General features: G+C 40.2%; 2 protein-coding genes across 11 annotated transcripts in view; one reads left to right on the forward strand and one right to left on the reverse strand.

Annotated features, from left to right (window-relative positions):
- Positions 1-27564, forward strand: part of LOC130407197 (serine/threonine-protein kinase pim-3-like) — a 35340-nt gene that overhangs the window by 1382 nt on the left and 6394 nt on the right. Inside the window, exons 1-5 of one of the 5 annotated variants that reach the window (XM_056729933.1) lie at positions 17756-17892; positions 18237-18300; positions 18535-18603; positions 19351-19445; positions 19744-19791. In XM_056729933.1, coding sequence (XP_056585911.1) covers positions 18282-18300; positions 18535-18603; positions 19351-19445; positions 19744-19791 — 231 coding nt within the window. In that variant the 5' untranslated portion in view covers positions 17756-17892; positions 18237-18281. Of the gene's footprint in view, positions 1-17755; positions 17893-18158; positions 18301-18534; positions 18604-19350; positions 19446-19743; positions 19792-27564 lie in introns of those variants that run through there. The other 4 variants (XM_056729936.1, XM_056729934.1, XM_056729935.1 and 1 more) reach the window with 4 other exon arrangements.
- LOC130407191 (uncharacterized) lies at positions 383-17957 on the reverse strand. 6 transcript variants are annotated; one of them, XR_008904580.1, is made up of 12 exons: positions 17436-17957; positions 16858-17175; positions 16303-16629; positions 15748-16074; positions 15426-15533; positions 14691-14785; positions 14510-14557; positions 12204-12582; positions 11713-11835; positions 11395-11494; positions 11169-11225; positions 384-2644 (listed from the first exon to the last, which is right to left on the reverse strand). XR_008904580.1 is itself a non-coding variant. In XM_056729915.1 (11 exons), exons 1-10 carry the CDS (start codon positions 17440-17442, stop codon positions 11397-11399), a joined length of 1830 nt encoding a protein of 609 aa, XP_056585893.1. In that variant the 5' UTR covers positions 17443-17956; the 3' UTR covers positions 10741-11225; positions 11395-11396. The 6 variants fall into 6 exon arrangements, 2 of the variants coding, with proteins under 2 accessions (XP_056585893.1, XP_056585892.1); XR_008904581.1 differs by lacking the exon at positions 384-2644 and adding an exon at positions 10741-10938; XR_008904579.1 differs by having other exon boundaries at positions 383-2644; positions 11169-11494.

Here is a 27564-nt window from a genome sequence, read left to right on the forward strand (position 1 = left end):
TGTTCCTTGTTCTCCATGATGCTCTCTGCGCTTTAAACGGACCTCTGAGACTATCAAAGTGCAGGTGCATTTATACGGAGACTTGATTACACACAGGTGGATTCTATTTATCATCATTAGTCATTTAGGTCAACATTGGATCATTCAGAGATCCTCACTGAACTTCTGGAGAGAGTTTGCTGCACTGAAAGTAAAGGGGGTAAATAATTTTGCACGCCCAATTTTTCAGTTTTCTATTTGTTAAAAAAGTTTGAAATATCCGATAAATTTCGTTCCACTTCATGATTGTGTCCCACTTGTTGTTGATTCTTCACCAAAAATTACAGTTTCATATCTTTATGTTTGAAGCCTGAAATGCGGCAAAAGGTCGCAAAGTTCAAGGCGGCCGAATACTTTTGCAAGGCACTGTAGCTCAGTCAAATGTTTACTATCTCTGATAACCAAACACTACTCCAGCGGAGTACCCTTCTTTAAGGAAGGCTTCCCCCCTTTTTGGTGTATTCCTTTGGGCGGAGGTTATTAAAACCACACGGAATGGTGACATCATGTACCCGGGAAGTAGAGGGCTGTAGTCCGATTCCAGCTGTTCTCTGTAGTCCTTGAAAAGCTAATTCTGTTGAAGACAATATCTCGCTTGGCATTTAACTTTGAGCTTTATCCTTTTGAAGGTATTATTTATGCTATAATAACAATATTACTCACTCACTAAAGTTTGAAAAATTTGATCGCATGCAATGGCCGCTTTAAACATTGTCCATGTAATTCAATTCAATTCAAGATTATTTATATAGCGCTTTTCACAGTGTGTATTGTTTTAAAGCAGCTTTACAGGGCAAACAGGAAAACAGAGAAGTTAAAACACAGCACAGTGCATGGTATTTATACAACGAGTAAGATCATTCTAATAAATGATATCTAAATTCTAATTAAATAAATAAATAAATGAATGAATGCAGTCTCCCGGTGAGCAGGCCAACACTGCCCTGCTGTGGCGAGGAACCCAAACTCCAATGATTGATTAATGGAGAAAAAAACCTCGGGAGAAACCAGGCTCAACCGGAAGGGCCACATCCCCTCTGACGTGTCATAGCTGCACTCAGACTGCTGACATGTGGTTTAGGTTTAGCATTTAATACCAAATATTGTAACTTCAGCATTAATAAGACAAATAGTCCGTCTTTGCTCTTGGTTGGGGATGTAGTGGTCTGAGCTGGGATGGTCCGATGGTCATATTTCTCTTGGCTGGTGGTGGAATTGCCTTAGATGGAGCTGGGATGGTCAGTCAGTCTGCAGCTGTATCTGGCATAATCTCAAATTGGGGATGGGCATCAATCGGTCGCCTGGACATGGTAGAACTTCTTCCTACCTCGGGATGGGCATTCCGAGGCAGAGGCGGAAAGAGAATAAAGAGAATAATTAGCGTAGCTGCTGTTCATTAACTATGCTTTAAGTTAAAGCTTGGCTGAAAAGATGTGTCTTTAATCTAGATTTAAATTGGGAGAGTGTGTCTGACCCTCGAATAGTATCAGGAAGGCTATTCCAGAGTTTAGGTGCTACGTATGAGAAAGCTCGTCCCCCTTTTGTGGATTTTGTTATTCTAGGTGTTGTCAAAAGTCCTAAGTTTTGAGATCTTAGAGAGCATGATGGGTTGTAACGTGATAAAAGCTCGGTTAAGTAAGTAGGTGCTAAACCGTTCAGGGCTTTGTAAGTAATTAAAAGAATTTTAAAATCAATACGATACTTAATGGGTAGCCAGTGAAGCGATGATAAAACTGGGGTTATGTGATCGTATTTTCTTGACCTAGTAAGAACTCTGGCAGCTGCATTCTGAACTAACTGTAGTTTGTTTATCGATGATACAGGACAACCACTAAGTAGAGCATTACAATAGTCAAGCCGTGAGGTCACAAATGCATGAATAAGCTTTTCTGCGTCTGCAACACATAAACTATTTCGTAATTTGGGAACATTTCTAAGGTGGAAGAAGGCTGTTTTTGTGATATTTGAGATGTGATTTTTAAATGACAGGTTGCCGTCTAATATAACGCCTAGGTCTTTAACTGTATTTGTTGGAGTAATAGTGCAGCTTTCAATTTGCAGGCTGTAATCGGAGATATTCTGTTTACTTGATTTTGGTGCTATAAGTAATATTTCTGTTTTGCTAGAGTTTAAAAGGAGGAAATTACTAGTCATCCAATGTTTTATGTCCTCGATGCACTCTACCAGTTTGGATAGCTTAAAGGAATCATCATGACCATGTAATCATATTACTGTTCATGTAAACGTTCAATGAGGAACTAGAAGCAGCGTTGGTGCAAAAATATGCAAGTAGGGCAGTTTAATGGCAAAAACATCTGAGCAATTTAATAATTGTTTTAGACTGTCTTTGAAAGGCGGGGCGTCCATTTCTCATAGCCATTGATGATGTTGAAATCACCAAAACAGACACACCCCTAACCCCATCTTTCACTTTCGTCAGGGCTCGGCTCGACTAATGTCCATCCTGTGCACTGTACACCTTAGGCCCTGAATCCACCGAGGCGCTTTTATGCGGCTGAAAACGGCAGGAGCTTGGCTGAAACCGCAAGCGTTCTGTACAGAGTTGAGCCTTTATCAACTCTGGGCGCCCTGTCGAACGCCTGCCCTGGTTGTGGGAAAAACACAGAGCATCGGTGCGGAGCGCAAAAAGAAACTTTCAGCTGATGGCTTTTTTTTAAAGTGCAGCGTTTCTGATGAAAACTATTAAAACACGTGGACACACGGCTCTACTGCTGATTGGCTGCAAGGTTGTTTTGGTACTCGACTTTGTCTAAACAAGCGTAATTTGGAAATCAGACCCCGCCTTTGAAACTTAATCAAAAAATTGAAGTGAACACTTATCAGAAAGCAAATCCAACACTGAAGCACTAGAATAAAAAGTGTGGTAATGGATTTGTATTGATTTATTTTACAGATTTTGGATCGTCATGTCTGGATGATAATAGCACCGATGAATTGATTGTTGTCACTTATTTCTTGCAAGTTGTTGCTCAATAACATACAGTCAAACCAATATGTATTGAGACAACTTCAACATTCCTCAAATATAGAAAATGGTAATAAAATTAAAGTACTTAAAGTTAAACTGTGTCCGAACAAATTAATCTTGATAATCTCAAATAATTTCGATAGACTAGCTCACAAATTATATTGGTTGAATAGCTGTCAGGTGTTAAATTTAAGTAGAGAATGAGGTAATACCAATTTAGGACAACCGATTACCAAACATTGCCTATTTTTGTTTTCTGTCATGGGTAAAAAGGTTGCATTAGCTTCATCGTAAGGTCAAAGTTAATAAATATTATTTTAATAGAAGTTTAAAGCTGATGTAACACACAGTTTCTCCCAATCTCATAATCTTGAGTACCTATAGAGAAGTATTGCATACTTCGTATCTTTAAAGAATCTTTAGATTGATCACATGTATAAATGACAGCTAAAGCTGTACGATTATTTCCGAAAACAGACGACCTCCTGAAGGCGTGCAGTGGGGGCGAAATTACTCGAAGTACGAGTTTATTATGAGTATGCACTATTGCCATATATCTACATTTAGTCGTGTACACACTTCTACTACAAACTGAACATTGTGCTTTTGCAAAATAAAGAAAACTTACAGAATGTACTTTGTCATCTCCTTTCCATAAACTCATTTGTGGAGTGCTGCGCCTCACAAACTGAACCAAACTCAGTACATTGTCACCGTTTATTCACCTTCGTTTTGTTTATCTTTTAATTGTCAAATATTCCGCATATATTTATTCGCATCACATGTTTTGCATTATATATTGAAGGAAACTTGGATCCTTCATAGAGACATATTTGTGTTGTCGGACAAATGCTGCGAAGAGACGCAGAAGAACTGACGAAATACCGTTAACATATGATTGAATGCGTAATTTGCCATAAGTTATACACTCTGGACCCGCAGGTGTAATTTAAATTAACCGTTGAGCTTCTAAATCCTACACAAATGTTAAAGGTGTTATATTTCTTTACATGTACAAATATACACAACATCATCATTATGACAATACACTAAGCGTGTTTCCATCACTCTCGCTCCGCCTCTCGGTCCTCAACCAGCCGGGGTACTATACTTCGCGGTGCCTTGCGGTGGCTCTGGGCCCTCGGTGGACGGCTCGACCGTCCGCCCCCTAGCGGCCAGTGGTGGCTCCTCCTTTAGCGGGAACTCGGGGCGAGTTCCCTGTCCCCTGCTCCTCCCCCTTGGGCGGACGGACGCAGGCTCCGGCCTCTGGCAGGCGGTGGCCACACTCGGCTCTTCCGCCCCCTGCTCCTCCCCCTTGGGCGGACGGACACAGGCTCCGGCCTCTGGTGGACGGCGGCAACTCCCCCACTCCCACTTGGACGAAAGCCACCCCACCTCGACCCAGGAGTGCGGCAGCAAAAGTCCCCGTCCCACCGAAGCTTTGGTGGCCCACGACGGTTCCTCCTCTTCTCCAGAACCACTGCTTCGGGCAGCCACTGGCGGACGCCCTTCATCCGCGCACCCTGAACTCTGTGACACCGCGAGGCCACTTGGCGGCGATGACTCTCCGACAGCATGTCTCTCCTTCCTCCCGGGTTTCGGCACCAATGTTACAAAGTTCAAGATAAGGAAGGAAGGAGTCGGGAACCAGCAAACATTTAAACATTTAATGACATAAAATAAAAAGTAAAAATTCAGCTGACCGCCCCTCACTGTCGACGGCCGGTGAATAAAACATAAATGCAAACATAAACATGTACGGGCCCGGTCCTCTCTCGTCGACGGTCCGGTCTCTCATTCTCTTATGCTCCCGATCTCCTACGTGATACGAGAACCCCTGTCTCGACCCGCCTACTCCACTACAGTCAGGAAGACGTGATGGGAACCGTGAGGCGGGGTCCCGCATATCTCATGGAGGAAATTGGGAGCATAAGAAGACAAGCGACGGGAATGCTGACGAGAGAGGACCAAGCCTGGCCTTTAGTTTGGTTTGTGTGTGTCGCCGACAGTCGTCCGTGAGGGGCTGCCGGCTCTATATTATTTAATTGTTGTTTATTAAATGTTTAGTGTTTGCCGGTTCCAGCCTCTTTTCTTCCTTTTAATTGAACATTATAACACTGATATTAAGTGGCAGTTTATTTGGAAGTGACGGTTGAGTAGTTGGAATGAAACGGTGTTTATTCTAAAATGTTTTATTCGATATTCCAATATGGCGCATAAGCTAAATTCACAAATTTGTAGTGAAACCTTGCTATTGTTTCCATCACCTTACAACTAAGATTTTGAACTGATCAATCTGATATTATTTTTGCGCGTCCGTTTCCATTTAGACTTTTTTATGGGCATTTTCAAAAGATCTAAATAGATGGATAGAAAACCCTCAGATATCGCACATTCCTTTACTTCTCCCCACCCCACTAACTCCCCACCCCATTAACCTTGGAATTGACAAATTAGGCACTGCCCCAGTGCTAAGTGCAAGAAAAGTCACCGTACAGCCTTGACAAATCTTAAAACATTATCCCAAAGACTAATAAATTCTATACAGATTTCACAGTCACAGGTGCTCAGTTTTGCTACAATAATACGAGATGTAATACTTCTGATCACAGATTTTTTTATCATATTTAAGCAATTCTTGACAACATGAATCCAATTTTTTTTTTTCATTCCATTTTCTACCGCTTATCCAAACTACCTCGGGTCACGGGGAGCCTGCGCCTATCTCAGGAGTCATCGGGCATCAAGGCAGGATACACCCTGGATGGAGTGCCAACCAATCGCAGGGCACACACACTCACTCATTCACTCACGCACTCACACCCTACGGACAATTTTTTCCAGAGATGCCAATCAACCTACCATGCATGTCTTTGGACCAGGGGAGGAAACCGGAGTACCCGGAGGAAACCCCCGAGGCACGGGGAGAACATGCAAACTCCACACACAAGACGGAAGCGGGAATCGAACCCCCAACCCTGGAGGTGTGAGGCGAACGTGCTAACCACTAAGCCACCGTGCCCCCCAATTGAATCCGAATTACTACAATTAATTTGTATGTTATCGTTTATGAGTGGTGTGTGTGAATGTGCAAAAATGACAGTATCGAATGTCTGCGTATCTGTGCATATGCAGCAGGCACGTATTGTGGCATGATGCCCAATGCACATATGTTCACGTGATGCGCCGAACACCCTTTAAGATGACGAGCAACATGCATGATGGGCTAAATGCATGTTTTGACGACCTTTGCATTCCTGCACCCACGGAAGAGTCACTGGCCACAACTGTTTTTTTAATGTTAATTATTAGGGCTTGGCAAAATCGATTCACCGTTTTTTTTAAACGGATCAATTCAATATCGATTCTTAAATGCTGTGAATTGACTTTTTTCCTTTCATATTTACACAACACTGAACATTCATTAACGTGATTGAATTTGCTACTACTATCCACTAGATATCACTTTTCTTTTCAATAGGGGTGGGTATTACAGCAGCGAGTGTATCGTTCAATCATTGCTCAATTAACATGGCTGATGCAGGTGTGTCGTCAAATTTAACATCACCTTCACATGAAAGAAGGAGGAGACCACCGTTCCGTCACAAGCCACCGTAAAAGCGGCCCTGGTATGACAAGCCCAGGGAGATCGAGACTACATCTGGCCCGACCCCGGCAATTCCATTGCAATGATTTCATAAGCGGATTCTTCTGCGCAGTGCGCACATGAAGTTAAACACTACTTCACAGAAAAAACTTTAAAAACTCTGTGATGATTAATGGTCAAACAGATATGATTACGAGTACGAGTTGATTATGAGTATGCACTATTGCCATATATCTACTTTTAGTCGTGTACACACTTCTACTACAAACTGAACATTGTGCTTTTGCAAAATAAAGAAAACTTACAAAATGTGCTTTGTCATCTCCTTTCCATTAACTCATTTGTGGAGTGCTGCGCCTCACAAACTGAACCAAACTCAGTACATTGTCACCTTTTATTCATCTTCGTTTTGTTTATCTTTTAATTGTCAAATATTCCGCATATATTGATTCGCGTCACATGTTTTGCATTATATATTGAAGGAAACTTGGATCCTTCATAGAGACATATTTGTGTTGTTGGACAAATGCTGCGAAGAGACGCAGAAGAACTGACGAAATACCGTTAACATATGATTAAATGCGTAATTTGCCATAAGTTATACACTCTGGACCCGCAGGTGTATTTTAAATTAACCGTTGAGCTTCTAAATCCTACACAAATGTTAAAGGTGTTATATTTCTTTACATATACAAATATACACATCATCATCATTATGACAATACACTAAGCGTGTTTCCATCACTCTCGCTCCGCCTCTCGGTCCACAACCAGCCGGGGTACTCTCCTTCGCGGTGTCTTGCGGTGGCCCTGGGCCCTCAGTGGACGGCTCGACCGTCCGCCCCCTCGCGGACGGTGGTGGCTCCTCCTTTAGCGGGAAGTCGGGGCGAGTTCCCCGTCCCCTGCTCCTCCCTCTTGGGCGGACGGACGCAGGCTCCGGCCTCTGGTAGGCGGCGGACACACTCAGCTCTTCCACCCCCTGCTCCTCCCCCTTGGGCGGATGGACACAGGCTCCGGCCTCTGGTGGATGGCGGCAACTCCCCCACTCCCACTTGGACGATAGCCACCCCACCTCGACCCAGGAGTGCGGCAGCAAAAGTCCCCGTCCCACCGAAGCTTTGGTGGCCCACGATGGCTCCTCCTCTTCTCCAGAACCACTGCTTCGGGCAGCCACTGGCGGACGCCCTTCATCCGCGCACCCTGAACTCTGTGACACCGCGAGGCCAATTGGCGGCGATGACTCTCCGACAGCATGTCTCTCCTTCCTCCCGGGTTTCGGCACCAATGTAACAAAGTTCAAGATAAGGAAGGAAGGAGTCGGGAACCAGCAAACATTTAAACATTTAATGACATAAAATAAAAAGTAAAAATACAGCTGACCGCCCCTCACGGTCGACGGCCGGTGAATCTAACATAAATGCAAACATAAACATGTACGGGCCCGGTCCTCTCTCGTCGACGGTCCGGTCTCTCATTCTCTTATGCTCCCGATCTCCTACGTGATACGAGAACCCCTGTCTCGACCCGCCTACTCCACTACAGTCAGGAAGACGTGATGGGAACCGTGAGGCGGGGTCCCGCATATCTCATGGAGGAGATTGGGAGCATAAGAAGACAAGCGACGGGAATGCTGACGAGAGAGGACCAAGCCTGGCCTTTAGTTTGGTTTGTGTGTGTCGCCGACAGTGGTCCGTGAGGGGCTGCCGGCTCTATATTATTTAATTGTTGTTTATTAAATGTTTAGTGTTTGCCGGTTCCAGCCTCTTTTCTTCCTTTTAATTGAACATTATAACACTGATATTAAGTGGCAGTTTATTTGGAAGTGACGGTTGACTAGTCGGAATGAAACGGTGTTTATTCGAAAATGTTTTATTCGATATTCCAATATTGCGCATAAGCTAAATTCACAAATTTGTAGTGAAACCTTGCTATTGTTTCCATCACCTTAGAACTAAGATTTTGAACTGATCAATCTGATATTATTTTTGCGCGTCCGTTTCCATTTAGACTTTTTTATGGGCATTTTCAAAAGATCTAAATAGATGGATAGAAAACCCTCAGATATCGCACATTCCTTTACTTCTCCCCACCCCACTAACTCCCCACCCCATTAACCTTGGAATTGACAAATTAGGCACTGCCCCAGTGCTAAGTGCAAGAAAAGTCACCGTACAGCCTTGACAAATCTTAAAACATTATCCCAAAGACTAATAAATTCTATACAGATTTCACAGTCACAGGTGCTCAGTTTTGCTACAATAATACGAGATGTAATACTTCTGATCACAGATTTTTTTATCATATTTAAGCAATTCTTGACAACATGAATCCGAATTACTACAATTCATTTGTATGTTATCATTTATAAGTGGTGTGTGTGAATGTGCAAAAACGACAGTATCGAGTGTCTGCGTATCTGTGCATATGCAGCAGGCACGTATTTTGGCATGATGCCCAATGCACATATGTTCACGTGATGCGCCGAACACACTTTGAGATGACGAGCAACATGCATGACGGGCTAAATGCATGTTTTGATGACCTTTGCATTCCTGCACCCACGGAAGAGTCACCGGCCACAACTGTTTTTTTAATGTTAATTATTAGGGCTTGGCAAAATCGATTAATCGTTTTTTTTAAACGGATCAATTCAATATCGATTCTTAAATGCTGTGAATTGACTTTTTCCCTTTCATATTTACACAACACCGAACATTCATTAACGTGATTAAATTTGCTACTACTATCCACTAGATATCACTTTTCTTTTCACTAGGGGTGGATATTACATCAGGGAGTGTATCGTTCAATCATTGCTCAATTAACATGGCTGATGCAGGTGTGTCGTCGAATTTAACATCACCTTCACATGAAAGAAGGAGGAGACCACCGTTCCGTCACAAGCCACCGTAGAAGCGGCCCTGGCATGACAAACCCAGGGAGATCGAGACTACATCTGGCCCGACCTCACAAACTGAACTCAGCACATTGTCACCGTTTATTCACTTTCGTTTGGTTTATCTGTTAATTGTCAAATATTCCGCATATATTTATTCGCCTTACATGTTTTGCATTATATATTTATGGAAAGTTGTCGTGATGGACCCTTCAGAGAGACATATTTGTGTTGTTGGACAGATGATGCAATAAGACGCAGAAGAACTGACGAAATACCGTTAACATATGATTAAATTCTTAATTTCCCATATGTTATACACGGCAGCCTCCACCTGGACCCGCAGGTGTATTTTAAGTTAACCGTTGAGCTTCTAAATCCTACACAAATGTTGAGGGTGTTTTATTTCTTTACATGTACAAATATACACCACATCATCATTATGACAATACACTAAGCAGGTTTCCATCACTCTGGTTTAATTCGCATTTTGAAGTTTCGCATCAGAAACGAGTGATGGAAAAGCTACATTTTGAATAAAAAACCCTCAATTCGCAAAAAAGTTTTACGTACGTGGTTTTTCATCTTTGTGAAAAAAGCTTATTGCGAATAATGGGAGATGGAGACGCATTTGCCTAATAAATTCCTCCAAAAAGTCACGTAACTGCACTATGAGAAGGCGTAACCTGACTAACCAGAGAACTGATCTTGTTGAATAGCACGAGAATTGTTGTTATAGTCATTCTTAAATGCCTGAAGGAAAGTCGTCAAAGTATTCTGAAATTGCCTCTTAGAACCATCACGACTGTGTTTACCCAAACAGCAGGCCTACAGAAAAGAAGCGTATTTGTGGTGTTTCGTAATCATCGGCTTGCGCAAGATTAATTATTGATGAAAATTATTATATTGAGTGGCTTCTCTTACTTTTCTTACTGATTGTGGTCAATAAGGCGGGGCCGGTGGTGTGATTGACAGTTGGAATCAACTTTGTTACATCGGTGCCGAAACCCGGGAGGAAGGAGAAACATGCTGTCGGAGAGTCCATGCCGCCGTGTGGTCTTGCGTTGTCAGAGAGTTCAGGCAGCGCGGACGAAGGGCGTCCGCCAGTCGCTGCCCGAAGCAGTGGTTCTGGAGAAGAGGAGGAGCTGTCGTGGGCCACCAAAGCTTCGGTGGGACGGGGACTTTTGCTGCTGCACTCATGGGTCGAGGTGGGGTGGCTAACGTCCAAGCGGGAGCGGGGGAGTCACCTTCGTCTGCCAGAGGTCGGAGCCTGTGTCCGTCCGCCCAAGGGGGAGGAGCAGGGGGCGGAAGCACCGAGTGCGGCCACCGACTGCCAGAGTCCGGAGCCCGCGTCCGTCCGCCCAAAGGGGAGAATCAGGGGACGAGGAACTCGCCGCCGACTTCCAGCTAAAGGAGTTCTATTGTTCTATTAATTATGTTAAAGGTTATTCACGTTATTCATGATTTTACCAAACGGAATGAGCTGATCTGAATGATCTGATGACCAAAACAATATCGGATGAAACGAAAGAGATCATTGTAGTTAAGATGCTGTAAGAGACATTGACTCTAAGTTGTCTAAGTTTGTGACGGTTTCGGAAGTGCCTGGTACAGTATTAATACATTATCATACTCACAGTCCGCACCAAGCGTTGGGATGTGTGGTTCTCATTCTGCACTCAGCAGGCAGCTACCTTCTCGGGCATTATTAAAGGAGAGTTAGTAGAACACCAACAATTACTTCAAAAATTGAAATGTTTAGCCTAAAAAAACATCCCTTCAAAGAGGAAAAGCTTAAAAGTAAAGTGAAAGGGGCGGTTCTTAACTGAACGTAGCAGAGCTCTCAATAAAGCCAAACCTGACCTTTATCCCTGCTTGAACCACTCGTGATCTGAGAACTCATCTAATGAAAGCCTGTCCGCCAGGTTACTGCACGTGCTCCGCTCTATCAAGTCTTTGCATTCTGTAAGGGCAAGAGTACTCGATTTATGTTCTTTATAAAACATTGTCATTGCAGGTACTGAAATATGAAGTACTGTACGTTTTATACTTTAAGAAACAATATCCTCCATTTCCTTTCAATTAATAGCTGGTAAGTTGCAATTTGTGGAAGCTTCCAGATACAGTGCAGAAGCTTGGTTTACGTTTAACAATCATATTTTGTTAGTGCTGTTCTCTTACCTTCTGAAAATGGGACGTATTCTTGCTCTCGAGATACCAACTTATATATCTCGTTCCAAGAATCTATTTTCTTCAGCAAATTACCCATACCCTTGACGGTATCTGCAGCCGCATAAGCTTGGTCTGAAACATAAGCAAGAAGTGAGCGAAACATTTCACTACAAAAAATCATTAAAGTCACAGAATAATGGCATCAATCATCCCGGTGGCTCTTTATTTTACAGTTCTGTTACCCATGTACATACTGTGTACTTATTACAGTAAATATAATAACTAGGTCCTAACCCTGAACCTAAACTTATTCAGAACATTCTTAGGTAAGTACAATGTAAGTACACTAAAGGTACAGGAACTGTAAAATAATGTGCAACCATCATCCCTGTGAATATTGGTAGTGTAAAATTGAACAAACACAAAGCTGGGCTTGGCTTCATTTTTTGTAAAAGGGTCATCAGATCTGGGCTTAATGCTATACAAACACAGAAACTCACCACAGTATCCTGAGGTTAGGTCGTTGATAGTTGAGATGAGTAGGCTGCATCCAAAGTCTATAACTTTCAACTGCTTCGTTTCCGTATTGATCAGGACGTTTTTCAATGACAGGTCACCATGGTTGACACCGTGGTCAAGCCAGTGTTGAGCTGCGATCACGACTTGCCTTATGAAATGACGAGCCAGCGTTTCACTCACGTAATAACGCTGCAAAAAGTGCCACAAGGTCAAGCAGGGATGTGGGTACTCCAAAACTATGGTGCACCTCTCTTCTTCTTCAAACCAGTCTAACATCTGCACGATGTTGGGGCATTTCTCTCGTTTGTGGAGCTGTAGATGTATAGCCGCTTCCTTGAACAGAGGCTTAGAATACCCAGGCTGGTAAAAAAGGGTCAAAAAGGTTAGCTGAACGTAGGTAAAATTTCAATTTCAATGAATTATTTGTGTCAAGATACAGTGGGGTCTAAAACTCTGTGAGCAATATGAGAAAAGCATTTTTTTATTCTAACTGATACTCTTAGTACAATAACAGAAGGACAATATTTTATATACATTAGGGCTGCACGATATATCGAAAAATTATCGTTCTCGCGATAATAGTATATGCGATATACGTATCGCAGAGAGTTGCGATAAGTGTAATTTATTGTGCCAAGCATTTGTGTGTTGCATGCGTAGGTTGTCCAAATTTGACCAATCAGATGGGGCTTGCCGCTTTACTATCTTTATACCCGCCTCCAAGTAGTTAAGGTGCTATATGCTATTGGCTAGAGGGTCGAAAGGTGAACCTAGCGGCTCAGAGCATAGAGTGGAAAATAAATATGGCAGGAGTAAGGTTAGATACAAGCGAGGAAAATGACATCAGCGAAGAACTTGTGCCTAAAAAGAAATGCACGTCTGAAATATGGCAGTATTTTGGCTTCAAGAGAGAAGACGTGTCACAAATGCAGGTACTGTGTAAGTCGTGCCGAAAAACTGTGGTTACGTCGAGAGGAAATACAACTAATCTCCACAGTCATCTGGAACACAACCACAGGGAGCTATTTGAAGACTTTCGAAAGTGTAAGGCAATATCCACCAAAACTGCTAACGAAAAGCCAAGTAACAATAAGGGAGCCGTACAGACAACCATCGATCAAAGTTTTACAAATTCAACGTCTTACGGGAAAACGTCGAAACGCCACAAGGAATTAACGGATGCTGTCACACGCTTTTTAGCTAAAGACATGATGCCTGTTAACACTGTGAGCAAAGAAGGCTTTGTGGGTCTAATTAACAAATTAGACCGAAGATATCAGCTGCCATCGAGAAATTATTTTTCTCATGTCGCAATTCCACAGATGTACGACACCTGTGTGAAGACAGTGAGCTCCGAGCTGCGCCAATTGGATTTCTACGCTAGCACCACTGACCTGTGGTCCAGTCGTACCACTGAGCCCTACATGAGCTACACCGTTCACTTTCTTACTCAAGACTTTGAATTAAAAACACGCTGTCTGGGTGTTGTGTATTTCCCCGAATCCCACACCAGTGAAAACATAGCCCATGGGCTGCGGGATGTTTTAGCCAGCTGGAACTTAAAAGAGGAAAATCAAGTGTCCATTACAACCGACAACGGCGCTAATGTGGTGAAAGCTACCGAACTTAATAATTGGGTCAGACTACAATGCTTTGGACACCGCTTGCATCTGGCCATCGGTGAGTGTTTATATTTGCAATAATAAAATTAAAACGGAAAAAAACGGTAGTTGTTTGTATAGTTAGTAAAGTGTCCCAGGGAACACACATGTTAGACACATGTCTAAATGTTTGCACCTTCTTTGACAGTTTTTTGTAGCCTGTATTAGATTTAATTAGATTAGAGGAATATCTATTACCTGTTTATTTTAGTATGATTATTACTTATATAAATTATAAACAAAATAGCATTTCTCTGGGGGAATGTTATATCGCAAGAAATATCGTTATCGCAATATTCAAAAACGTTATCGCATATCGCATATTTTCCCAATATCGTGCAGCCCTAATATACATCTTATTTGTTATGTCCCCCTTTGTATGAAAGCATGCATTCGGGCGAATGTTTCATTTCAGTATGCTTTTGAAATTCTTCAAACCGGTTCATCACACAAGAATCGTTTTTGTTAAAAAAAAATACAAAATTGTTTTGTTACATGTCAGTGTCTCACATTTGCTATACGATTAGTAACCTAGAAATTGTGAAGAATATTTGATATTTCTTCTTAATTTGACATCGTCCCAGATTTTTGGACCCCGCTGTGACATTAAAGATATATTAACTTACGACATTAAGGCGAAAATCGTTGGTCCCAATCAATTTTTTGATGGCAACCTGCAAAAGGCAAATAATTACAATATACACTTAACAGCAGTACATTACAATCTACAGCCTGTAAAGTTTTGTAAACATGCATCTCTATGTTAGGACACAAGTGTAACATTTTTGATAATAAGGGTGTTTCTACCTTCTGTCCATCGGATTTGCGAATCCCCTCATACACAACGCCAGAGTAGCCTATTCCTAAAATTCGGCCCTCTTCATAAAGCAATGAAACTGATCCTGAAAAAATGAAAAATATAATAGCACAAACGATAAACGACTTGTTTATTTATCTAAATGAACTCCAATACCAGTGCTGCTTGTGACCTCACAAAAAATTCAGCCACGAATGAAAATGTATTTATTCATCCTCACATTGTTCCAAACCTGTATGGATTTCTTTGTTTTGATAAAAACAGAGGAATATATTTGGAAAACTGTCAGTAACCCAAAAGATCCTATCCCCCATCGACACCCATAGTATATATTTATGAGATCCGTTTGGTTACTGACATTCTTCCAAATATCTTCATTTGTGTTTATCAAAACAAAGAAATTCATAAAGGTTTGAAACAACCTGAGGGTTAATACATTTTGACAACATTTTAATTTTTGGATGAACTATCACTTTAAATAATGTCATGTAATAGAGAGGGGTTCAAGTATGAGTGAAACAGCAGGACAATCAATAAAATATTATTTCAGCAGAATAACACTTTACATTTTAAAGTTATATAATGAATAGACATTCATATAGATGTATAATATATACATAATAGAATAGATGTATAAAAACACACATAAGGGTAACCAGGCACAGGAGCGAAGCCAACAATAAAGAGCGGAACAGAAAGAAAGTAAGTCTGTTCAGTATACTCACGTTCAGGCTGAATTTCAGCTGGTTCTTCTAAAACTGTTGGCTCGAGTACAGGTGGACCTGCCTGAAGATCAGATGGATCCGGATCAGTAGGTTCTTTTGTTTGTTGTTCTAAAAGATAAAAAAACAAAGAAAGGACATATAATAGATCTTACCAGCAGATACCAGAAATATATCACTAAACAGTGATATGAAAGGAACTACCAGAGCCACCACAGGCTAATTTATTTCATTTCTCTTTTTGTACTGTAAGGAATTAATTTAGACAACCACTGTAAACAATCCCAAATTCTTTTTGAGGCTATTTGCTGCATATCACACAGACCTGGTTGATGGTCAACAGGTTCTTCAGGAACTGCGGACTGAATTCCAGATGGACCAGGCTGAGGATCATCCAGATCTTCATGAGTTGTTTGCTCAAAATGACAGGAAGCAGGAAATAAATCAACTGCAGGGTCCTGTACGACCACAGGCTCAAAAACACATAAATGTGTCTGGACAATTGGATCTGGCTGTAGATCCGATGGATCCGGTTCGAAGGGCACCACTTTGGTCTTTTTGTGGCGAGAGAATTTTCCCTTTATAGCCTTGCATGCTCTCTTGAAGCCGGCACGGCTACCCTTCGTCTTTTTGTCTTTTGCTGTTTGTTGTTCTAAAAGATTAAAACAAAGAAAGAGAAAGGACATATAATAGATCTTACCAGCACATACCAGAAATATATCACTAAACAATCATATGAAGGGAACAAGCCACCAAAGGCTAATTTAATTCATTTTCATCTCTCTTTTTGTACTTTTATATAAATAAGGTATTAATTTAGACAACCACTGTAAACAATCCCAAATTCTTTTTGAGGCTGTTTGCCGCATATCACACAGACCTGGTTGATGGTCAGCAGGTTCTTCAGGAGCTGCTGAGTGAAGTCCAGATGGACCAGGCTGAGGATCATCCAGATCTTCAAGAATTGTTTGCTCAAAATTACAGGAAGCAGGAAATAAATCAACTGCAGGGTCCTGTAAGAGCACTGGCTCAAAAACACATAAATGTGTCTGGACAATTGGATCTGGCTGTAGATCCGATGGATCCGGTTCGAAGGGCACCACTTTGGTCTTTTTGTGGCGAGAGAATGTTCCCTTTATAGCCTTGCATGCTCTCTTGAAGCCGGCACGGCTACCCTTCGTCTTTTTGTCTTTTGCCGTTTGTTGTTCTAAAAGATAAAAACAAAGAAAGAGAAAGGACATATAATAGATCTTACCAGGACATACCAGAAATACATCACTAAACAATCATATGAAGGGAACAAGCCATCAAAGGCTAATTTAATTAATTTTCATCTCTCTTTTTGTACTTTTATATAAATAAGGTATTCATTTAGACAACCACTGTAAACAATCCCAAATTCTTTTTGAGGCTATTTGCTGCATATCACACAGACCTGGTTGATGGTCAGCAGGTTCTTCAGGAGCTGCTGAGTGAAGTCCAGATGGACCAGGCTGAGGATCATCCAGATCTTCAAGAGTTGTTTGCTCAAAATTACAGGAAGCAGGAAATAAATCAACTGCAGGGTCCTGTAAGAGCACTGGCTCAAAAACACATAAATGTGGCTGGACAATTGGATCTGGCTGTAGATCCGATGGATCCGGTTCGAAGGGCACCACTTTCGTCTTTTTGGGGCGAGAGAATGTGCCCTTTATAGCCTTGCATGCTCTCTTGAAGCAGGAACCCTTCATTTTGTTTCCTTCTGTATGTTGCTCTACAAAATAAAGTCAGAGATTGAGTTTTCCTTTGCTTATAATCAGTCATAGTCTATGTAAACAAGTCAAACTATGAACTTGCTTCATTAAACATGTCACTGACATTACAACCCACGGCATTTTCACTTAAACAACATTCATAACTTACTGAATACTTTCAAAGTCATCAAATTAACTAAAGCGAAACACAATCATACGGTTTAAACCTTAATATATTGTTTAAACACGAACATTATCTCTTTGTAATGCTGTGACTAACCTTGCATATCGTGTAACGTTAATGGCGAAACTGCTTCTTGTACAGCGATGTCTTCGAAGATCTTTTACCAGTCGTGCTTGTAGAGCTTCTCAATACACAGAGTATTACTTAGTACTTCAGAGTATTTCGTTATCGTTCAATCTTGTGTCGATATCTGTCTTATTAGTAACTGCTCGTGCGATCTGTCTTCACTTTAACTATCAACAAACTGATGTGCTTCTCAACGCTGTGTGTGACGTCACAACGATTTGCCGCAGGACGCATTTGCGCTTTCAAAACAACACAATCCCAAGCTTTGAGAGTGAAGTGTTTGTTTTTGAGTTCCCTTTGCATTTTGTACAATATTGTTAGCCCAACTATACAGTTATTTCACTTTTTATAATAACGAAAAATAACGACATCAGAAACCTCATTGGTGGCTACAACCCTGGTTCCTGCAACAGTTGCAATTTGAAGAGTTAGTAATACGTGTTATTTTGTACATGCATAACTAAATGAAATAAATTGCTAGACTTGTTATTGTTTAATGTTTATTTTGCTGGGGATTTCGGAAATAATTTGTTCGTTTTATTGTTTCCGTATATCGTAAAATATAGCTTCGGTCTTAGTGTAATGCTCGGTTTCTGCTATACTGTGACGAGGTCCGTTGAGATCATTTATTCATTTCATATCTACGTTACTATTCGACTCAATTCATATCTTGTCTCAGTCAAGCATTACAATATATTTTTTCTGCAAACTATAACTGTAGAACAGTATTTGTGATATCAAGTTAATTAATTCATATTTGATTGTTTTAAGGAAGGAAACCACTTTACACGAAGAAGTTTTACTCCAGTAAACGATATGGAAGCCAAGTCAACAGGTTAGTCGTGATGATGAGAAATGTCAGTGCTGGTGGTCTAAATAAACAAAATCTGTAATATCAATAAAATTACTTGTTTACCTAGACTGATTTTTGAGTTTTCATAGAGAGTATTTTGAATGTTTATAAGTATTAGTAGTGGAGTATATTTATATCAGCTGATATACTTTTAGCACATTTAGAAATAACAATTGTGGAAAAAAACTAAATGTTAAACGTCTATTTTACTGATAGATTGCCGAGCTGGTTCGTCTAGACTGAACACAAATGTCCCGAACCAGCTGACATCCAGCCAGCCAGCACGTGAGTCTCCTATGTAGTGCACTATGTCGGGTGTGCGCCATTTTGTTACCTTGTCCGAATTCTGTGTAAACGACTCATTCCATTCCCTACATTTTTTCAATACTTTTTACTCACAATGCAATCTGATTTTGAGTGTACACTCGCTCACTCATATTTCCCATGATACAACGCGAATCAATCGTCTGATTAGAATTAGCTGGAGGAGAATGACCATTAATGCCACGAATGTGTTAAAATAAACTGATTAAATCAATGTTATATATAGCAGTATTATTTTAAAAATATCAAGGAATTTTATTAAACGTAATTAATCTAATAGTTAATAAACGTGGGAAACATTTGTTTTGTTCTATTTATTAAAGACTAATACAATAGACGTGAAATATGAAAATGAATTTAACCATTTAAAAAAACAATCCATAAGCCACACATGTGTAATACAAGCGTTATTACGAATTTCAGCAAAAGTGCACTGACACGCAGGATATATTAGGACAGTCTCTGAAATTATTCACTCAATTTCATTCACTTCTTCGCCATATAGTGGACTATTAAGGGAATAGTGAACAAGTGAGCGAAGTGTTGGTCTTTCTATTCTACAACTATTTTCTTAAAAAATTAATATTTGCAAATATATTCTATAATAAGCTGTTTCACTCTCACTAGAGCCCCCTCTTTATCAGCACGGCTATTGAAGTTCATGTTACACAAAGAAACAGGTGTCTCATGCTTCTTTTGTATTTTTAGCATTATTTTCATCATGTTATGAATTGGGCAGCTCCCTGGGATCAGGCAGCCATGGCCTTGTGTGTGATGGGATTCGCAAATCTGATGGCTTGGAGGTAGAAACGCCTTTGCTATATTCATCAAACATTTTCACTTTGGGTTCAAACATTTTTTGTTGAAACCAGTTAGTTTGTATTGGCACCTTATGTATTATGGCTCCTGTATGATATCGCTTATTGCTCCCTAAACTCTTTGTAAGTCGCTTTGGATAAAATCGTTTGCTAAATGACTAAATGTAAATGTAAACATAGAGATGCGTGTTTATTGTTTTGAATCATACGTGTTTAAATTAATTTAACTGTAGAGTGTGATGTACTGCTGTAAAGCTTACATGGATTCTTTTCCTTTTTGCAGGTCGCCATCAAACATGTTCCATTAAACAATATCCGTTATGTGGATACTGTAAGTTGGCAAGATTTAAAATATGTAATATACTGTACAGATCTAAATGTCAAGTACATACAGTTGAAAGAAAAAGTATGTGAACCCTTTGGGCTTACTTGGATTTCTTCATAAATTGGTCATAAAATGTGTTCTGATCTTCATCTAAGTCACAACAATAGAGAAACACAGTCTGCTTAAACTAATACCGCACAAACATTATACGTTTTCATGTTTTTATTGAACACAACATGTGAACATTCACAGTGCAGGGTGGAAAAAGTATGTGAACCTTTGGGTTTAATATCTGGTTGACCCTCCGTTGGCAGCAATAACCTTAGCATGTGCCAGAGATTTCTGTAAGTGTTTAGCTGACACTCTAGGATTCTTCTTCACCTCATTGAGCATTCTGCGCTGTGCTCTTGCAGTCATCTTTACAGAACGACCACGCCTAGGGAGTGTAGCAACAGTGCTGAACTTTCTCCATTTGTAGACAATCTGTCTTACCGTGGACACATGGACATCAAGGCTTTTAGATATACTTTTGTAGCCCTTTCCAGCTTTATGTAAGTCAACAATTCTTGATCGTAGGTCTTCTGAGAGCTCCTTTGTGCGAGGCATGGTTCACATCAGACAACGCTTCTTCAGAACAGCAAACTCAAAACTGGTGTGTGTTTTTTATTGGACAGGCCAGCTTTAATCAACACATCCAATCTCATCACATTGATTGGACCCCAGGTTGGCTGACTCCTGGCTCCAATTAGCTCTTGGAGAAGTCATTAGCCTAGGGTTTCACATACTTTTTCCACCCTGCACTGTGAATGTTTACATGTTGTGTTCAATAAAAACATGAAAACGTAAACTGTTTGTGCGGTATTAGTTTAAGCAGACTGTGTTTCTCTATTGTTGTGACTTAGATGAAGATCAGAACACATTTTATGACCAATTTATGAAGAAATCCAAGTAAGCCCAAAGGGTTCACATACTTTTTCTTTCAACTGTATATCAAACATTCCGACTATTTTAGGTAACTAATCAAATTACCAAATTTGAGACATTGACATGTAACGTCTTTTTAACAAAACTGTTCTTGTGTTTAGAAGCTGTTTGAAGCAATAACAAATTATTGATTAATGAATGTTATTCATACTCAGCTGTTATGCTCATAATATCAATTAGAAAATATAACTGCAAGCAGTAATCATCGGGTTCGAGCAGTCTAAGGGGACTAAGGTCAACTGCCTTCGCAGACTACGGTCAGGAATCGCACCATAACACATCCGCAACGGATGACACTTACCCATATCCAGAAAAATGAAAGAAATGGTCAGCAACGGTTAATACAGACCACGCATGCTTACACTCATATGCAGGTTTAAACAGATAAGGGACGAGTGAAATTAACCAATTCTCATGTCTCTACGATGTTCTGTTCCAGAGATATAGGTCTAGCTTAATGGTTGCTAAGTTAACCTGTTTAGTTGCTATGGATGTGGCATGGCACCTGCCATACATTATGATAGACGTGTATACATTTTTTTTAAGGCTTTAGGCCAGGAGCATCTTAAATAGATACATTGATTCACATTCATAATATTCTAGAATGCCATGGCATTTAAATTATGCTTAATTTTATACAAACACCTCACATAATACAATATACCCCATTTTGATGTTTGCTTTGAACTTCAGGAAGTCATGTTTACCATGTCTAAATGCCTAAATTTATTGAGCTGCTGCCATGTGACTGGCTGAGTAGCAATTTGGGTTTACATGCAATTAAACTGGTTTTATCTAATAAAGCTTTGTTATATATATATATATCAACACTCATCTTAAAAGCAAGCAGACATGTGCTATATTTATAGATGTGTAAATATGGAGCAACGTTTAATGTGTAATACATTATATTTCTAACACTGTCTTCCTGTGAGACACATTTCATTACACACACATGCACACTCTCGATCACACAAGACATACAGAACTATACAGTGCATTCAAACTCATATGATACAGAGGGAAATGATATCCATAAACACACACGCACACTACACACCTTTATCCTGCACATATTTATCGTTCCTTTAGCAAAGCTACATGCATTGTGATCTGGTGACTCTATAAGAAAGCCATCGAAATGAATGTCTCTTCCTATGAGCATCACATTTTGCATGCTTGTTAAGTGTCATAATATGTATAATAGTACTAAATGGCAAGTAAGTTGGATTATTTATTAAGGAGTATCGACATATAACATACTCGTTTCACGCTAATATAATAAAGGACCCTGTTATGGTCACAAAACAAAAAAAACTCAACATGATTTTGATGATTATTGACCTAGAGAGTCCAAAGAAATGAACTGAGGTGGAAATTTTGAAATTGCTTGAAAGTCCTTGAACAAGTTTGAAAAAGTAGTTTTTTAAATCATCACCAATATCTCACAAACCATTTGATAGACATCAATGGTTCAAGAGGCAAAGTTGTTATGAATAAGGAGATCTATCGTTTGATATCAATAGTTTGTGTATTACTCAAATGTCACGTGACGAACAGTTGTCTAGGCTACCAAAAGACATGTGCATTATGCCATTTTTATTATTATAGCGCCACCTAGTGTCCAAACGCCACGTTCTTTTTTATGTGAAATCCTAGTGATGGTCTCCAGATATTTCCTGAGCCCCTTGCTGTTATGTTAAACCGTTCTTGATTTGAGGCCATTTAAATGTGATAGGCTCCGCCCATTTTTTTATTTTGGGGCCCCTAAGCGACCGTGAAAGGAAATTTCAACTTTTTTTGATAATTATTTACCTTCACACTCAACACAAGTCATCTACATTGGTTTGGGTCTGATCGGTCAAAAACTCAGGGACAAGTTTGCGAAGAAAGGTTTCTATCAATATCTGCGATAACTCACAAACCATTTGATCGACAGAAGTTGTTCTAGAGGCAAAGTTGTTTAGAATAAGGAGATCTATCATATAATACAAATAGTTTGGTTATATGTCAAGTGTCACATGATACACAAATGTTTAAGCACTACTAAAGCGTTATTTCGCCCCCCGGAGGCCAAATGAGTTCACATTTCTTACAGACCTTAAGGACCTTGAGATGAATAAGCCCAGCGAGTGTCGTTTTGATCGGCCTCCGTTTACCCGGTGTAATGAGCGCTCAAAATTCATTGGCCAATGGCGGCCATGTTTTTTGACATACGTCAATGTCCTTTTAGATATTCATGAAGCATGAGACAAAGAGACACCATACCAATTATCAAGTCATTCGGGCAAAGGGTTGCGTAGTTATAGCCATTTTCTAGCTCATTCAAATTATAGCGCCACCTAGTGGCCAAAATGCCACATTTTTTTTATTGTGACTCCGGACTGAGGGTCTACACATATGTTCCAAGCCCCATGAAGATATCTCAAACAGTTCACGAGTTATGGCCATTTTAGCTAAATATGCCACTTCCGGTTTGGACGTTTTAGCGCCACCTAGCGGCCGTGAATGGAAAATTCAACTTTTTTTCGATAACTATTTACATTCACAGTCCACAGAATTCATCAACGTTGGTTTGGTTTCGATAGGGCAAAAATCCAGGGACTAGTTCATTTTTTTTTTTTTTCATAAAATGCAAATTAGCGAAAAAATTTGCATACCGGAAATGAAATCGGAGATATACGTTTTTTAAGTTTTGAGCCAGTGATTACACTGATATAAGACACTTGGGTGTGCGACCAATGGTTTAGGAGTATAAGGCGCAAACGCGCTTTTCATCGTTGTAGCGCCACCTATGGGCCGATTTGGCTGGCTCCGTGTATCTGAGTAGCGACAAGGACTACTACCATCTGACCAAGTCTCAGCTCTGTCGGTCTTACGGTTTGGGCTGCAGCATCAGTTTTAGGGCAGAATAATAATAAGAATTAAAGCTGCAAGCAGCATTTAGCGGGTTCGAGCAGTCTAAGGCCTCTATTGGCCTTGCCATTGTCAACTAGGCTCAGGAATGGCACCGTAACAAATCCACAACGAATGACACTCTTCCACACCAAGAAATATGACAGAAACGGTTGGTAACTTTTAATACAGACCATGCATGCGTACACTCGTATGCAGAAATGGGCGTAAACCGATAATACCTAAGGGACGAGTGCAATAAACCATTTCTCATGTCTCTATGATGATTTGTTGCAGAGATAGAGATCTTGCTAAACGGTTGCTAAGCTAACCTGTTCGGTTGCCATGGGTGTGAATTAATACCTGTCAATTAATAACACATCAAACCACAAGCCAAACGAACCAAGCCCCGTGTCTCTATAATATTCTACTGCAGAGACGTAGGTCTGGCTAGACGATAGCACAAAAATTAATCTGTTTGGTTGCTAAGGGTGTGGCTTGGCAGCTGTCAATTGATAAAGAACGAAGCCATTAGCAAAACAGAGCAACTCCTGTGTCTCTAAAACATTCTATTGCAACTATATAGGTCTTTTTTGTTAATACAATGCACATTCTTCAAAATAGCTCATTTTGTGTTCTGAAGAATTGATAAAAAAAATACGACCAATTTAAGTAGATAATTGATTCACATTCATGGTCTGCAACAATATTCCAGAAGACCTTGCCATTTAACTGATGCTTATTTGGTTGAGTCTGGTGACTCTGAAGGCCATTGGAGTACAGTGAGCTCATTGTCATGTTCAAGAAACCAGTTTGAGATCATTAGAGCTTTCTGACATGGTCCATTTTTTACTGCTGGAAGTAGCCATCAAAACATGGACATGGTTGGCAACAATCCTCAGGTGGTATGTGTTATCTAATATATCCCATACCATATATCCAATTGTTTCTCCATTTTGATGCTCGGTTTGAACTTCAGCAAGTGTGTTTACCACGTCTAGATGCCAAAATGGATTGAGTTTATGCTATGTGACTGGCTGATTAGCAATTTGATTAGCAAATGATATATTTATTAAAGACAGGTTTAAAATAGTAATTTAAATGTATGATATTTCACCTTTTTGACTGTTGTGAAGGAATGCCTCTTCCGATAAGAATCACATGTTGCATGCTTGTTCAGTGTCATAATATGTGTAATAGTACTTAATGGCAATTCAGTTGGATTATTTATTAAGGAGTGGCGACCTTCACCGTACTCGGTTTACGCTAATATAATAAAGGACCCTGTTATGGTCACAAAACAAAAAAAACTCAACATGTTTTTGATGATTATTGACCTAGAGAGTCCAGAGAAATGCACTGTGGTGGAAATTTTGAAATTCTTTGAAAATCCTTAAACAAGTTTGCAAAAGTAGGTTTTTTACATCATGCCAATAACTCACAAACCTTCTGATAGACGTCAATGGTTCAAGAGGCAAAGTTGTTATGAATGAGGAGTTCTATCGTTTGATATCAATAGTTTGTGTATTAGTCAAATGTCACGTGACATACAGTTGTCTAGGCCACCAAAAGACATGTACATTTAGCCATTTTTACTGTTATAGCGCCAACTAGTGTCCAAACGCCACGTTATTTTGTATGTGACATCGTAGTGGTGGTCTTCACATATTTTCTGAGCCCCTTGCTGATATGTTAAACCGTTCTGGATATATGCCCATTTAAATGTGATAGGCTCCACCCATTTTAAGTTTTGGCGTCCCTAAGCAATGGTGAAAGGAAATTTCTACTTTTTTTCAATGATTATTTACAGTCACACTCCACAGAAGTCTTCTGCATTCTTTTGGTTCCGATCGGTCGAAAATCCAACGACTAGTTTGCGAAGGTAGGTTTTTGACCTCATCAGCGATAACTCACAAACTATTCGATTGACAGAAGTTGTTCCAGAGGCAAAGTTGCTCAGAAAGAAGAGTACTATCATATGATACCAATAGTTTCTGTATATGTCAAATGTCACGTGATACACAATTGTTTAAGCACTCCTAAAGCGTTATTTCGCCCCCCGGTGGCCGAATGAGTTCACATTTCTTACAGACCTTAAAGATCATGAGACGAATAAGCCCAGCGAGCGTCGTTTTGTTCGGCCTCCGTTAACCCGGTCTAATAAGTGCTCAAACTTCATTGGCCAATGGCGGCCATGTTTTTTAAGATACGCCAATGTCCTTTTAGATATTCATGTAGAATGAGACAAAGACACACCATACCAACTAATAAGTCAATCGGGCAAACTTTTGCGTAGTTATGGCCATTTTCTAGCTCATTCAAATTATAGCGCCACCTAGTGGCCAAACGCAGCATTTTTTTTACTGTGACCCCGGATTGAGGGTCTACACATATGTTCCAAGCCCCATGAAGATATCTCAAACAGTTAAGGAGTTATGGCCATTTTAGTTCAATATGTTACTTCCGTTTTGGACATTTTTGCGCCCTCTAGCGATGGGGGATGAAAATTTCAACTTTTTTTTAATAATTATTCATATTCACACTCCACAGAACTCATCAGCGTTGGTTTGGTTCCGATAGGGCAAAAATCCAGGGACTAGTTCATTTTTTATTTTTTTCATAAAATGCTAATTAGCGAAAAAATTTGCATACCGGAAATGAATTCGGAGATATACATTTTTTAAGTTTTGAGCCAGTGATTACTCTGATATAAAATACTTGGGTGTGCAACAAACGGTTTAGGAGTAACATGCGTAAACGCGTTTTTTATCGCTGTAGCGCCACCTATGGGTCGATTTGGCTGGCTCCGTGTATCTGAGTAGCGACAAGGACTACTACCATCTGACCAAGTCTCAGCCCTGTCGGCCTTACGGTTTGGGCTGCAGTATCAGTTCTAGGGAAGAAGTATAATAATAATAATAAAACCAACAAATACAATAGGTTTCTAGCCCTTCGGGCTCGAACCCTAATTAAAGCTGCAAGCAGCATTTAGCGGGTTCGAGCAGTCTAAGGCCTCTATTGGCCTTGCCATTGTCAACTAGGCTCAGGAATGGCACCGTAACAAATCCACAACGAATGACACTCTTCCACACCAAGAAATATGACAGAAACGGTTGGTAACTTTTAATACAGACCATGCATGCGTACACTCGTATGCAAAAACGGGCGTAAACCGATAATACCTAAGGGACGAGTGCAATAAACCATTTCTCATGTCTCTATGATGATTTGTTGCAGAGATAGAGATCTTGCTAAACGGTTGCTAAGCTAACCTGTTCGGTTGCCATGGGTGTCAATTAATACCTGTCAATTAATAACACATCAAACCACAAGTCAAACGAACCAAGCCCCGTGTCTTTATAATATTCTACTGCAGAGATGTAGGTCTGGCTAGACGATTGCAAAAAATAATCTGTTTGGTTGCTAAGGGCGTGGCTTGGCAGCTGTCAATTGATAAAGAATGAAGCCATTAGCAAAACAAAGCAACTCCTGTGTCTCCAAAACATTCTATTGCACATATATAGGTCTTTTTTTTAATACAATGCACATTCTTCAAAATAGCTTATTTTGTGTTCTGAAGAATTGATAAAAAAAATACGACCAATTTAAATAGATAATTGATTCACATTCATGGTCTGCAACAATATTCCAGAAGACCTTGCCATTTAAGTGATGCTTATTTGGTTGAGTCTGGTGACTCTGAAGGCCATTGGAGTACAGTGAGCTCATTGTCATGTTCAAGAAACCAGTTTGAGATCATTTGAGCTTTCTGACATGGTCGATTTTTTTTACTGCTGGAAGTAGCCATCAAAACATGGACATGGTTGGCAACAATCCTCAGGTGGTATGTGTTATCTAATATATCCCATACCATATATCCAATTCTTTCTCCATTTTGAT

The sequence above is a fragment of the Triplophysa dalaica genome, chromosome 18, assembly GCF_015846415.1.
Source record: "Triplophysa dalaica isolate WHDGS20190420 chromosome 18, ASM1584641v1, whole genome shotgun sequence".
NCBI classification, from domain to species: Eukaryota; Metazoa; Chordata; class Actinopteri; order Cypriniformes; family Nemacheilidae; genus Triplophysa; species Triplophysa dalaica.

What these genes read in the sequence shown, in the direction of transcription:
- LOC130407191 (XM_056729914.1), bottom strand. An exon ending in GCAAATCCGATGGACAGAAG is followed by an intron (nt 14,558 to 14,690) that starts GTAGAAACACCC and finishes TGCCTTTTGCAG; the next exon opens with GTTGCCATCAAAAAATTGAT. An exon ending in ATACGTCCCATTTTCAGAAG is followed by an intron (nt 11,495 to 11,712) that starts GTAAGAGAACAG and finishes TTGCCCTTACAG; the next exon opens with AATGCAAAGACTTGATAGAG.